The sequence below is a fragment of the Orbicella franksi genome, chromosome 2 (genome assembly GCF_964199315.1).
Source record: "Orbicella franksi chromosome 2, jaOrbFran1.1, whole genome shotgun sequence".
NCBI classification, from domain to species: Eukaryota; Metazoa; Cnidaria; class Anthozoa; order Scleractinia; family Merulinidae; genus Orbicella; species Orbicella franksi.
This window is the reverse complement of record NC_138146.1, coordinates 2,134,198-2,148,551: the sequence shown is the minus strand read 5'-3', so window position 1 is coordinate 2,148,551 and position 14,354 is coordinate 2,134,198. Positions and strand designations below refer to the sequence as shown.

Sequence of the window (14,354 nt, the reverse complement as noted above, 5' to 3'; positions counted from 1 at the left end):
CCTCTATGATAAAGACATCTCCTTTTCATAGATAATTTATAAAGGCAGGTCCAGGGATGTTCAGAGGGGGAGGGGGTGGTTGAGGGAATTTGTTCAGCCATAAGGGGAAACCTACCCCAAATATTGCTCTAATTAGCTCTAATTGTAAGGATGTTGAATACTTTCTTCCACTGGTGGGTCTGTTTCATCAGAGTGACCTTATTAATTTTGTTCAGATTTGACTGTATATTTTATTTGTTATTTAATTTGTTTACAGCAGTTTTCGATTGAGTGTTGTAAAACCAAAACCAAACAGTTACTTACCAGTGACACTAATTAGCCAATCTAAAATATTGCAAAACCAAAGCCAAAGTTATTGCCTGATTACTTTTGCCACTCAATTGAAAACCACTCTATTATATTTAATATTTAATTTGTTTTCTGGTTCGGTCTCCTTTTTGTGATCAAATGCCCTTGTCCCTATGTACTAAGCTGGGTGTTAACCAAGGCATTTTCTCATGAATACTGAAACTAGGTAAAGTAAATTTGGAGTAACTTTGTACTGTTAAGTTTGATGCAATGAATTAATTTTAAAAAAATGTGAAAAGAAACCAAGGTTATATAAACAAAGCCACTTAAGCTTAGCTTTCAAACTGTTTATTCTAAATAGAAACCTGACGCAATTTTAGCAATTCATAGACATAATGTCTCAGCAGAGCAAAACCTAAGGTGGGCAGTAACATGATAGTATTCAGTGAGGGATGTCCCACAAGTATTTTGATGTCCATTATTTCCAATATTTTGTATAGCAAATTCCTTTGCATTTTCATTTGGCAGGATTTTTTCCACCAAGTTCTGTTTCAAATTTAGTTTCTAAGGTTTCTGACATGGACAAACTAGTTTGATGTCTGCCAGTTGGCTCTGGTGCTCTGGTGCTTGAGGGATTCAGGGGGGGGATATGAGGACTTTGCAGACGAGCTCCCAGTTGAGGATCTTGAAGGATCTTCTTTCCTTACTATCACCACAACTCCATCCTCAGGACTATCTTAATTTTTTTCTCACGTTATCGTCATCATCTGCTCTCATCACGTCAGTAGGCACATAAGGCTGCCATGGTCTCAATCCAGCACTGTCCTTTTTGCGCACCCAGCCTTGTTACTTTGTTTCTACGCAGGCTTTCCCCAAGTGGTCTCGGTTCTCCCTCTCGCCCTTCTTCCTGCTGGTACCTATCCCAATGCTGTGAACTAGTCAGTCATTTACGCCCTGTCTCCTTAGTACTTGTCCTAACGAACTTAGTCCTTGTCCTAACGAATTCTACCTTCTACATCACACCTTGTAATTTACGTCATCAATTTTAGTGGATGTTTTTAAAATTATTTGAGGGGAAGGGGTGTATACACTGTTCATCAGTCGTTGATTAACTGGTGGTTGTCGAGAAGTTATTTTCAATTGGCAGTTGTAATGCGTTTAAGTAGCCGTCCCCGTTGTGGACAGGTGGCTGTTGTGAATATATGGACTGTCCGCTGGGACAACAAAAAGTGAATGTTGTTAGAGAGGGGGCCGTTACAGGAGGTTCAACTGTAATCATGCTGTTTTTTGGTGTTGTAATTGCGCCCTGAACACCTCACTCACTGACAAACAGTGTTAGGTACCTTTCCATGTCGATGTTGGTTAACGTATTGTACTAGCCCTACAAATTAAATTCATTAAATTGCAGTCCAACCTTTTCCAGCAATTCTATCTTGGATTGTATAATTTAGTTTCCTGAAAATTTCATCCTTTCTGAGAATTGGATTGATTCCAAATTTACCTTTAACCTTTTCCAGTGTTTCCACCCACTTGTTCTTAAACTGTCCTGTGTTTCTTTTTGGCTTATCCAAATGATCCGACAATACCAGGTGAAAGTTTTCCAAAAGCATGTATGCTCCCTTTTTAAAAGTAAACCACGGCATTAGATAATCTCTGAAAAGAGAGCTATACTCCATTTCAAGAAACCATTCACAAGAGATTCTGAGTGCCTCGTTTAGAGAGAAATTTTCGTTTGCTTCACTATGATGGCAGGCAATTTAAAGCCAATTTTAGCAGCCAGACAACACAAAGCTTAGAAACATTTAAATGCCTAGGGTTGTCCAGGTGCGTCAAAAAGCCCACCAAAGTGCTTGATGGAAGTCGAGTCAAAATAAATATAATATAAGACTGGCATAAATCAAGACAAACATGAAAGACAAAAAAACACAGTATCTTTAACACTTAAGAATAAAAAGCAGCGATATTAAAGAATGACGTTTCGACAGCTCCATGCCATCATTCTCAAATTCAAATAAAATACGTTATGTGAGTTCGTTATATAGTGAATGTTCGTGTGAAGGTCTCAGTGCATGTGATTAAGAGATAAAAATAATCGATGAGTAAAAATAGAAATATCAAGTGTGGTGCGCTTGAACTGTCAAATAACTGTCATTGTTCGTGAACGAACAATGCGTTGTTTATGAATACAAATGTGATCTGTGCGACGCAGATTATGTGGGCTATACATGCCGACCGGCGTCGACAAAACCTGGATCGGACCAGACCGGATCACGGATTGGATCACGGACCGGAACACGGATCGGATCACGGATCAGATCACGGATCGGATCACGGATCGGATCACGGATCGGATCACAGACAAAAAAAGGTTTTAAAGGAAAAAAAAAAAACCCAAAAATCAAATCGTTTATAAGATAATAATAAAAAATAAAAGTGGAAGACTAAATATGTTAAATGAAAATAAGAATCCCGAATTTGACGCAATAACATATTAATTACAGAGAATGACAAGAGGTCATTTAAAAAGCCAAATAACCGCTTAATTTACAACGAATTTAAATTGTAATGAACAGGCAGATGTAGTTATATTTGAACGTTAGTTGGCTCGACGCTTGCGTGAACCTCCCATTCTCGTTTTTGAAATTGTTGTTCGTATCAGTAGCTAATTCTCGGCTACATTTTCGTGTCAGATGTGAGCATTACAGTTGGCGTTACAGTTAATGAGAAAACTTACGTACGAAAACTTATGGACATGGCTTGCTTTAAAGGAGCTACGTCACGATTTGCGCGTCTTGAAAAAGCTAGTCTAGTTTTTCAAGTTCGTCATTTGCAGCCCTCGTTAATCTTTGCCATCCTCAACAATCCTCATTCCGTTTTGATTTGTTCTTGCCTCTTAAGTGTTTTCTATCCTAGAACACGATCATTTTAAGGTTTTATTCTATTTAAAGGCAACTCTTTACGACCCCAAAAATGACTTTCCGCATCTAAGTCTTACTTACTTACCTACTTACTTACTTTCCTACTTGCTTGCTTGCTTGCTTGCTTGCTTGCTTGCTTGCTTGCTTGCTTGCTTGCTTACTTACTTACTTACTCTAAAAATCGTGACGTAACTCCTAAAATGTTGTTTATTCTCGGGTTGCGTTATCGTTCACACTATCGATGTCATTCCTATAATTTTTGTGAAACAGCTACATTTCCTTGAAATACAACTGGTTTGTTTCGTTTTATTCCGGTGCGAAATATCGTATTCCAAACTCACCTCCGTGTAAAAATATAGACTTGTCTCAAAAACGAAAATTGTTTGAAATCATCAGGTGTTTAATTTTTTTAGTGTTTTCAGTTTTTGTGTTTCGATTCATACGTTCGTCCTATTATTAACATGCTGACTCGTTTTATGACAGTTTACCTTTGATGCAAGTGAATATACGAAATATCATTTATCTGAACTGCGGAGAAAGATATGAAGACATGATTGATCATCGCAATCATACACACAACTTAAGCAGTCGTGAAATTAAAGCCTGAAAAAAATTCAGGCCTGAACGGGACTCGAACCCATGACCTCTGCGATACCAGTGCAGTGCTCTACCAACTGAGCTATCAAGCCAAGTGGGAGTTGGTCACATTGTGAGTTCGTAATATACCCGTAGATGGTGAAGAGTGCAAGTGAATATACGAAATATCACATATTGAACTGCGGAGAAAGATATGAAGACATGATTGATCATCGCAATCAAAACCCAACAGCCTCAAAAAAAGTTCATCTGTGACCAGCTCCCAGTTGGCTTGATATTATAAAAGAATAAAAGAATATCACACCTGAATTAAATAAAACGTTCTGCTCACATTAGTCACTCTAGTGTAATTTGCTCAATAAAATTTTGATTTTTGCATTTTTTTCCTTGATCCTATCCGTGATCTGGTCCGATCCAGATTTTGTCGACGCCGCATGCCGACACCTATTTCAGCGCATTAATGAGCACAAGCATTCTGTCATTGGTAAACACCTGCGGGACGTACACAATCTGAGGAACAAAGATCTCCGTAACCAATTTACAATCCTCAAGAAATGCCGTCGGAAACTGGATTGTTTAATTTATGAAATGCTCTTCATCAAAAACAAAAAACCAACACTTAACACTCAATCTGACTCCGTTAAAGCAAAACTTTTTATTTGACAGTTCAAGCGCACCACGCTTGGTATTTTTATTCTTATTCATCGATTATTTTTATCTCTTAATCATATGCACTGAGACCTTCACACGTTCATTCACTATATAATGAACTCACATAACGTATCTTATTTGAATTTGAGAGTGATGGCATGGAGCCGTCGAAACGTCATTCTTTAATGGTCTCTAATATCGCTGCTTTTTATTCTCAATTGTTTATCGAAAACCTTCGTTATTAGAATCTTTAACACTGTTTGAAAAATATAGTAAATACAGTCAACTATTAAGCGGCCACCCCTTATCAAGTGGCCAGATATCGACGACATTCCGACGTCGCAAATCGAAAAACAACGTTATCAGTTTTAGTGCAAAAACCGTGGTAAAATGGTCCACTACGCCTATAATTGATCAAGGTCCATTTCTAGGCTTCGCCCATAATTAACATCCAACTTTTCATGGCAGCCAAAAAGAACATACAGTGCAAAAAGTAGCCAGTGTAAAAGGGCCGAGAAAAACAGAAAGGAAAGGGGCAACAAACAAAATTGAGAACGGTTAATGGCAAGAAAAAAAAGTCCAAATTTTGGCTTATGCGCATGCCCGGAATGGAAATTTTGCTCAATTTTGTAACAATCTTCGAAAAATCTCTCCTTTTAGTGAAAAAAAAAAGCTTTCTTAGGAAAACTTAGGCTTATTTAGCATCATGGCAGCTAAAAATTCTGACTAAACGGTTAAAAACGGTATTTTTTGGCTAAAGTTTGGTATCCAAAGGGTTAATAGAATGAATGTATTTTATGCTAAACAAACTGAAATGATTAAGCGAAAGAAAACTCAATTTTCAATTTATGTTGTAAATTAAGTTGGCTTTACACAGCTTTCTAAGCTGGGCGTACATTCTCTAGATGGACATTGCAAAACACCTCTCTAGAGACCACTGAATCAGCTGTATTTATCGAGGTTTCAAATTGACTTTAGTCAACATGCAGTTTAGTTTAATCGGGCTCTTTCAGGTTTCAAGCTGACTTTATTCAACCTTCTTCAGAATTGTATCTCGAATGATGCAACCACGTATTTTGTTAGTATAAATAGAGTGCTCTTATCCATGCAAGGCGATTTACAGCGAAGATTTCGGTTGAAGATGGAGAGAGAAGTATAGTAAACATCTGCAATCCTATCCAATGTCCTTATTTCAGTACAAACAGATCCAGTTGGTACCTTGGAACCCAGAATCAAGCGCACAAGTTTCCAGCCTGTAGGCCTCTCAACGTCCATTTAAATCGTAATTTAGAATTTAGCGACAAAGCCTATTCTTACATATTTTGGTCGAACAATATCTAAAAACTAATTAGAGCAACAAGGCAACAAGGGCAACATGGGCAACAAGGGCAACATGGGCAACAAGGGCAACAAGGGCAACAAGGGCAACATGGGCAACAAGGGCAACATGGGCAACAAGGGCAACAAGGGCAACATGGGCAACAAGGGCAACAAGGGCAACAAGGGCAACATGGGCAACAAGGGCAACAAGGGCAACAAGGGCAACATGGGCAACAAGGGCAACATGGGCAACAAGGGCAACAGGGCAACAAGGGCAACAAGGGCAACATGGGCAACAAGGGCAACAAGGGCAACATGGGCAACAAGGCCAACATGGGCAACAAGGCCAACAGGGCAACAAGGGCAACAAGGGCAACAAGGGCAACAAGGGCAACATGGGCAACAAGGGCAACAAGGGCAACACGGGCAACAAGGGCAACAAGGGCAACAATGGCAACACGGGCAACAAGGGCAACAAGGGCAACAAGGGCAACAATGGCAACACGGGCAACAAGGGCAACAAGGGCAGCAAGGGCAGCAAGGGCAACAAGGGCAACAAGGGCAACAAGGGCAACATGGGCAACAAGGGCAACATGGGCAACAAGGGCAACAAGGGCAACATGGGCAACAAGGGCAACATGGGCAACAAGGGCAACATGGGCAACAAGGGCAACAAGGGCAACACGGGCTACATGGGAAACAGGGCAACAAGGGCAACAAGGGCAACAAGGGCAACATGGGCAACATGGGCTACCAGGCTACAGGGCTACAGGGCTAAAGGGCTACAAGGGTAACAAGGGCAAGAAGAGCAACATGGGACACATGGGCAACAGGGCAACAAGGGCAACAAGGGCAACATGGGCTACAAGGCTACCAGGCTACAGGGCTACAGGGCTATAAGGGCAACAAGGGCTACATGGGCTACATTGGCTACAAGGCTACTGGGCTACAGGGCAACAAGGGTAACTGGGCAAATCTTCATCCTTACTTTATACCTTTGCATGAAGCATCTTTTATTTCAAGAAAGTAACAAAGAACTTCAAGGCTAAACTAACTTAAATCAACCTATGCATTCGATCTACGTTCCTGATATCCTTTCCCATCGAAATCTTTTTATATTTCCTTCTATATTTATTTCTTGGTATTCATTTCTTATTATATTTTTAATTAATCCACTTCTTATTGAATATGTTTTCATCCTAAAACTACGTCGACCAATCAGAGCGAACCTTGTAAGAGCTGCGTACCGCCTCCACTCGAACCATGATCACTCGACATTTTAATATATTTGTATGTTTTTGTAGTACATGTATGTTTTTTTTTTTTGTTTTTTTTTTTTTTGATGACTTAGACAGGCTATAGAATGACACCTCTTCCAGTATTTTACAAGATTAGCTTTTGTACGGTATAAAACCACTAAATAATCTTGTTTAAATGACGAGACCCCATTCTATAGCCACTAAAAAAGTGTACAAACAAATTGAGGTGTTCACAGTTTGAGAAATTCCTCACTGTAATACGTAGTGTGAGAAATAAATTGATTTTGATTACTCAGAAGAAGAAATGGTATTTAAGTGCTTGGATTGGACTAAATGTTACATTTTGCACTTTTTTTCTTCCTTTTATTTTGTATATTTTTCATTAGAACAAAGTGATTATGATTAGTGGGTCTGTAGCCCTTGTTGGTTGTTTGCTGTTCCTGGGCTTCATGAATTCAAGTGGAGGAGAAAAACAGACAGCTGTGTCAGTCTCAACATCGCCACAAAACAACAGACGTGTTAAAAGCAAGTGGGACTGAAGCATCATGTGTTAGACTGTGTGAGAAAATGGAAAAAGGAGCACAAAGCTGTGACAAAATAATGTGATCTTCTCTGCCTACAATCTTCAAAGTACCAACAATAAGAAGCCGGCCATTTTGTGTTAATTGAACGGACTCCTACAGAGACAAGTGAAGTATTGAAACATGTAGTAAAACTACCAAACATGCAGTTTAACTAGAAGCATGCATAACAACTTACAAATATAGAACAGGAGGTTTCAGGAGCTAATTTTGTTGTGTAACAAGTATGCAATATTATTTGACTTTGAGGAGGCTTTCATAACAACTTTGTTTTATTAGGCATGCCAAATCATTTTCCATATGATATTATAGGTGGGTTAAGACACTTAACAGTAAGACACAGCAGCAGCTGCATATCTTTACAAGTTTTGTATTATTTTAGACCTGCAGCTGAGTCAATGTACAAACAATAAGTTAAAAGATATTAAAAAACATTTTGTCCACTCTACTCAAGATTAATAAAAAAGATGTAGAAAAAATTTCCTGCAGCTTTTGTTTCTTTATAATGGTAATCTCCTTTCCCCAACTTTTCACTCTTTTTCTTTAACTCGATACAAACAGGAATGTTCTCTATTTTAAGAAGTAAAGTAATGTTCCAAATAATGCAGGCAAAAAGTGAAAACACATTTTATTGCAGTTGTAAAATTTATTTACTGGATCCTAATCACACAAAGAGTAAGTCCAGCCTTTTTTGTCCCTTCCATGTTGTTGTGCTCACTTTTGTGGATGTTGGGATAATTGTTCTCTTGTTGGAATATTGGATGACTTTAGGCCCACAGACTTATTTTATTAGTTTTTTTTTTAATGAATGCCACACACATTGGTTACAATACTTATACAGGTACTTACACTACTTAAAGGCTAATACAGTTACTTAAAATTACACTACTTACAATACTTCTTATTCAATATAATTACTTCGCCACTTACAATACTAAGACTTGCACTACTACATGTATTACTTAGAATATGGTACATACAATACTTACAATACAATACGATCACTTACGCTCCTTACAATACTAATACTGACGCTATTTACAGTGCAATAAATTATGATAACTTGTGTTGCTTACAATACTAACACTTAAATTACTTACATTAATTAAAATACTAAGACTTCCACTACTTACAATACAGTACATACACTGTGTACAACACTAATACTTACACTACTTACTGTACAATATGATAACTCATGTTGCTTACAATACTAAGTCCAAAGATTAAGACATTATTTTGGACAACCTGATAATCTCTAAAATTAATTATTGGAGGTTGACCCCATCACAATAAGAAGACTGTTTTCTTTTTTTAAAATTTTATTAATGATTAAAAATGTGACACTAGATTTACAATACTAGCTACAAAAAGTTCACTGCCACCAACACACAAATAATATGTTACAATAGTACATTAATATGAAAAAAGAACCAAAATAGGAAGCAAAGCATAGACAGACCTATTTACAAAAGCAATGGTCAGCTGAACTAACTACAAACAATATAAATTTACAGAGTTATGCTTCTTTGCTTCCAGGGGTGCGGGGTGGGGGTACTCCCAGAAAAGTTGGGTAGGGGTGTGGCCCACTTCCCAAAAGCCTTACCCTGCTTATGACCAAAATCTGCGATTTTTGCTTCCCTATTTATGACCTGGCCAAAAATTCGATACCCTATTTGTGACCGTTGCGGCGTGCACAGTTGCCCTGAACATAAGTTATGAAGGGCTTTTGTTGACGGTCTTATTGATAATGATGAAAAAGTAGCTTCTTCTAAGAAACATATGCAATTCAAGACTAGAGTGCTAGAACCATAACCTATTTAAGACCAAAATGGCCAAAATCGATACCCTATTTATGACCAAAACGGCTCAAAAACCCTACATACCTATATAGCCACACATACCTATATAGTCAATATAAGGGAGTACCCACCCCCCCCCCCCGGGGCTTTTGCGAGAGGAATAAGTTATTTCAAAGTTGTAAAGTTACGAATAGAGAGGTACTCATCTTTCCAAATGTTTAGTCAGTATGCCATTATTTTTTGCAATATATAATTCTAGTTTATGAACGGCTTTCAACTTTGCTTGAAAGAGTAACAGAGTAGGAACAAGCTTGGAGTGCTTACAATTATAGATGAAAGATTTGCCGGGTAGAAGTATATGATTTGCAAGAAGGAAATGTTTCTAAACATTTAGGTTACCAAACAAAATTAATGCCAAATATGTAAAAGGAAATATTGACTTCCTTTGCTATCCATGATAATGGTTATTTGCAGAAAAAGGCTGACAAGTCGTAACTATCTTAAATGCTCCAGAAACCCTTCCTCGATCCTTTTTTACAACGGTGCACAAGGGAGTCTCTACCCTAATTCAAAGATTTAGGATCTGGTTTTAACCTTCATTTCACTGCGTTTTAGGGAATAGTTCCGGCCTCTAAACGTGACCCAGTTGATTCCATCGGCATAAGAAGAATGTGTTCCGTTCAGGTACAGTCCGTTAAGATTTGCGCCGAGGCAAATATTGTACCACCAGCTTCCTTTGTGTTTTTGTGCGCAGCTTTCAACCCAGCCGTCATTGTCGTCATCATTCGTAGAAAATTGCATATCACTGAAAGAAATTACAGATACAACAAACATGCCTGTTTAAGTTACACAGTAGCAGAGAAAGAAAAACAATTAACTAGTATTCTCCGTAACAACGCAATATTCTACATTAACTTAGTAAAATCTGCCTATTTAATACCTTAACTTTGTCAACACGGTCATCGAATCTATTACCTGTTCTTACTTGCCAGCCGTATATATTGCACAGGGATTACAAAATCTAAACTACTTTTCAACTAGTGTCGCCGAATCACTGGTAGAATTCCAACACAGCTGTTTCAAAAGGTACCCTAAGTTCCCTAAGTTAACGGCTCAATTATTCAGTATTTCTCTTACTTGTGATATATCATAGATTCACCAGCCGTGCCACTGTATCCTCCAATCAAAAGCCGGTACTTATCTGCCTCGTCTGCCACCTTAAAAGTCGTGTATTCAGCGTATCTGATGTCTCCATCAAAGTCTTCCAGGTCAACTCTCAGAGTGACGTTATCGACTGCAGTCAAACGGTGAAGATTGTCGTTTCCAAGCCAGAACTCTCCGTTCAGATCTCCAAACCCGTTTTTGTAGGATTCCCAACCAAGATAGAAGTCAACAGAACCGTCCAAACGTCTCTGAAAAACTGTCCAACCTCCACCGTCCGTGGTCATGTCACACAACACTTGTATTGGTTTGCCGCCGTCTGGATTGATTGTGTACACGCCACTGGATGTGAAGCCATCTTGAAGGAGTTGGGAGCAGCTTTTTGGAATTGGCCCTGAAAGATAACAAAAAAAAAAACGAAATATGGAATGTTGGTGTAGAAAGTGTTTTCAATTTTGAGCCTATTGTTTCATTGTGTGTTTGTAAAACTAGTGGAATTTAACAAGCTGAGGACAAATTGAATCAGTTTCTCCTTTTTAAAATGATAACCATGCGAATACGTGAACGAAAATATTATATGCTGAATGCAAAGCTAGGCTTTCACGTCCCTGAAATACTGTCCATCCTCCACCTTCCGTGGTCATATCACAAAACACTCTAATTGGTTTGCCACCATCTGGATTGATCGTGTACACGCCACAGGATGTGAAGCCATCTTGAAGGAGTTGGGCGCAGCTTTTTGCCTCTTTGAGTTGTTAAAAGGAAAGAGAAGATTTTATCACTTTATTTAAAACATTAATGGTCTTCAATAAGAGCTGTAAAACAATTTATGATTGATCGCATTTCCTAGGCTCTAACCGTTAGCCAGCGCTGTTATCTACCATAGTCTTCATTTACGACGGTTTCTTCGTGCCATGCTTAGAAAGTCATGCGTAGATTGCGTCTGATCTGTCGATCGAGTTGTGCTTTGATGGTCGCGAAAGTTTGGACAGCAGTAGAAAAATGTGGAAAGATCTGGATGCACATGTAAAAGCATGACTGACGAGTTAAGCATTATATTCCTTACACAAGTTGTAAGGAGACTCTTAAACGTAAAGTCAGTAATATGATTGCTGTCACTCCCTCTCACTGAACTGAAAAAGAAAAACTGTCTAACGTTATTCAGATTTTTTGGGCAGTTTCAGTTATTCTTCAGCAATACTTGTTGTAAATTAACTGAACTGGCATTTTCACTTTTTAGTATCAAAACATATGTATTGAGAACGGCATATAAATGTGTTAGTACAATTAATCCTTTGGAAAAATTTAAATGGTAGTATTTGTTACCGTGTGTGCAGTTAAGAATCTACACCACGAGTGCTATCTCAGTTAAATAACCTCTCCCCTATCCTTCAAGCGAATACGTACTTATTACATAGTATTGTGTTTAACATGTATGTGTTCTTTTTTGTTGTGCTTTACTGCTTTTATTATGTTAAGTGTTAAGTTTATGTTAAGTTATGTTATGTTTGCCATAGTAATGAAATTGTGTATTGTTTGTATTCTGTCTTTGGGATACATACCGCAAGGTTTTCCAACATAACCATCTTGACATTTGCACTGGGCACCGTTGTCTTGATAGTTGGGCATGCAGACTTCTTTCTCCCCACAAGGAGAACTTTCCATCTCACAGATGCTCTAAAAATAATTAACGATCATTCTGCTATCAATCTAAAGTTGAGTTTGCGTGTGCTATTTGACAAGAAAAAGAATTATTTTCGAGAGTTGATTGTACATTATTATTTATTTATTACAAAATTTCTTTTTAAGTCCAGAAACTATAAGAAAATATGAAAGAAGCAAGTGAAAGATATGTAAGTTAAAAAGATCAAAATAACCAATTTTATCCCGAATCAATCTACACATCATGTTACCTTTACTCCTCGGTAGAGAAATTCATGGTCCTCTGTAAAATTCTTCAAGCCAACAAATCGATCAGAGTTACTTAGCTGACAGCTGAATCTCTTTTTATTTTCGTTGGGTCCAAAGTTATACGACAGACAGCCATTCTCTTTCACACATTGCAGTCGACAAGAACCCTCCGAATCTACTTCCATTTCTCGAATGACGCTTCCATTGAGTCTTCTTCCTTTTATTTCTTTAGCAAAATTAACGGCTTGGAGGTCTGGCGTAAACATTCTTGTTACTGCGTTTGTAGAAGTAATTATCACAGAAGCTAAAAACCACTGTAGATACATGATTTTCTCGTCCTTTGATCTAGCTTTGATAGTCAATCATCCAAACCTTTGGTCTCTAGTGGTACACAATTAGTCTGTGTCTAGCATCAATTATTAATTATACTTATTGACTGAGGCGTTCTCATACAAAAGACGAAGTAATATGAATCGGATGTTATGACAATTTCACTTTGTTTAGTTTCTCTGCTTTGTGAGGGGGACATGGGGGGTTCTGAACACCTCAACACCGCAAAAAAATTAACGAACACCGCATCACCGCAAGAAATGTCAACGAAACACCGTCACCGCTTAAGTTAACGGCTTGGAGGTCTGGCGTAAATATTCTTGTTACTGCGTTTGTAGAAGTAATCATCACAGAAGCTAAAAACCACTGTAGATACATGATTATCCTGTCCTTTGATCCTGCTTTGATAATGAATTATTGAAGCCTTTGGTCTCTAGTAGTTCATATAATTAGTCTGTGTCTAGCATCAATTATTAATTATGGTTATTAACTGAGGCGTTTTCATACAAAAGATGAAGTAATGTGAATCATATGTTATGACAATTTCACTTTGTTTCGTTTCTGTGCTTAATGTGCAGATTGTTAACTTTTAATTTAACGCTTTTTATCGCAATCGGTGGGGGATCGAAATTGCACATACACATGTAAGCCTTTCACGCAAGTCTCAAATTATAAATGCCGTCGCCTCCGGCAGATCTTTCATACATTTGTACACAAAATAAAAACATTTAAACCTACATAAAAGATAAACCTAGATAAAAGAAAAAGCAGCTGTATTATATATTACAACACGCGACTAATGGAACCGAAACTGGACATAAAACCTTGTTACAAATTCCATCTGTTGGCCATCCACTGGACCTTGTCATTTCAGAAAACCAGTTAGAGTGTAGCGACCTCCAGGATCTCCAGTGATCTCCAGCCTCAAAATAGTGCTATAAATAATGCAGAAATGTTAAAAACAGAATTTTCGACAGGGCATAGCCCATTTTGTATTGCTATAATCTGATAATATTCAAAAGAATATTATCCGTCTAGCCTTGGCCAGAAAAGAAAAACATTTAGCGTGGGTCGGACAAACATTATTCCTATTAACAAAGGTATCCCAAAGCCTCGATTTTCTTAGCCTTATCTTTCCTGAATCGTTTCTCTTAAATATCAACCATATGGCATTTATTAAGAGATGGAGGATGCAGGATGTTCTTGTCAAGCGTTGGCAGGGACGTTGGGTCAGACCACCATCTGCTGATGACAAAAGTCATGCTCATGCTTATGCTACGTCGAGACCTGAGAGAAGGTACTGGGTCGGGCGACGGCAAACGGTGATGAGTGGATCACTTAGGAGACGAGAAAGATAATTTAGCAACGAAAGTCTATAAAAAACGAAGCACTGCAAGCAACAAAGTAAACATCAGGACAGGTCGCATTACACGTGCTGAGATCAAGAACGCTATGAAGAAGTTAAAGAATGGGAAGGTAGCAAGATATGACTATATACTACCGGAGCCAATTCAGGCTTGTGGTGAAACGTTAGAG

The 14,354-nt window shown here is 38.2% G+C and overlaps 1 protein-coding gene and 1 non-coding gene across 2 annotated transcripts; both read right to left on the bottom strand.

Moving 5' to 3' along the window:
* Positions 1-3,822: 3,822 nt before the first annotated feature.
* Trnat-ggu (transfer RNA threonine (anticodon GGU)) lies at positions 3,823-3,895 on the bottom strand. Its single transcript has one exon. It is a non-coding gene; the product is annotated as a tRNA-Thr (tRNA).
* A 5,983-nt stretch (positions 3,896-9,878) lies between these two features.
* On the bottom strand, positions 9,879-12,814 carry LOC145467600 (microfibril-associated glycoprotein 4-like). Its single transcript, XM_081451182.1, has 4 exons — positions 12,491-12,814; positions 12,140-12,254; positions 10,554-10,971; positions 9,879-10,221 (listed from the first exon to the last, which is right to left on the bottom strand). The coding sequence occupies exons 1-4, from the start codon at positions 12,812-12,814 to the stop codon at positions 9,993-9,995; spliced, it is 1,086 nt and encodes a 361-aa protein (XP_081307308.1). The 3' UTR covers positions 9,879-9,992.
* Positions 12,815-14,354: the final 1,540 nt, after the last annotated feature.

Bases quoted from the DNA above. Each gene is read 5' to 3' on its own strand.
- LOC145467600 (XM_081451182.1), bottom strand. From the start codon at position 12,814: ATGTATCTACAGTGGTTTTTAGCTTCTGTGATAATTACTTCTACAAAC. The intron at 10,972-12,139 runs GTATGTATCCCA...GTTATCTTTCAG, and splicing joins TTATGTTGGAAAACCTTGCG to GGCCAATTCCAAAAAGCTGC. The intron at 10,222-10,553 runs GTAAGAGAAATA...AATTTCTTTCAG, and splicing joins GAATCTATGATATATCACAA to TGATATGCAATTTTCTACGA.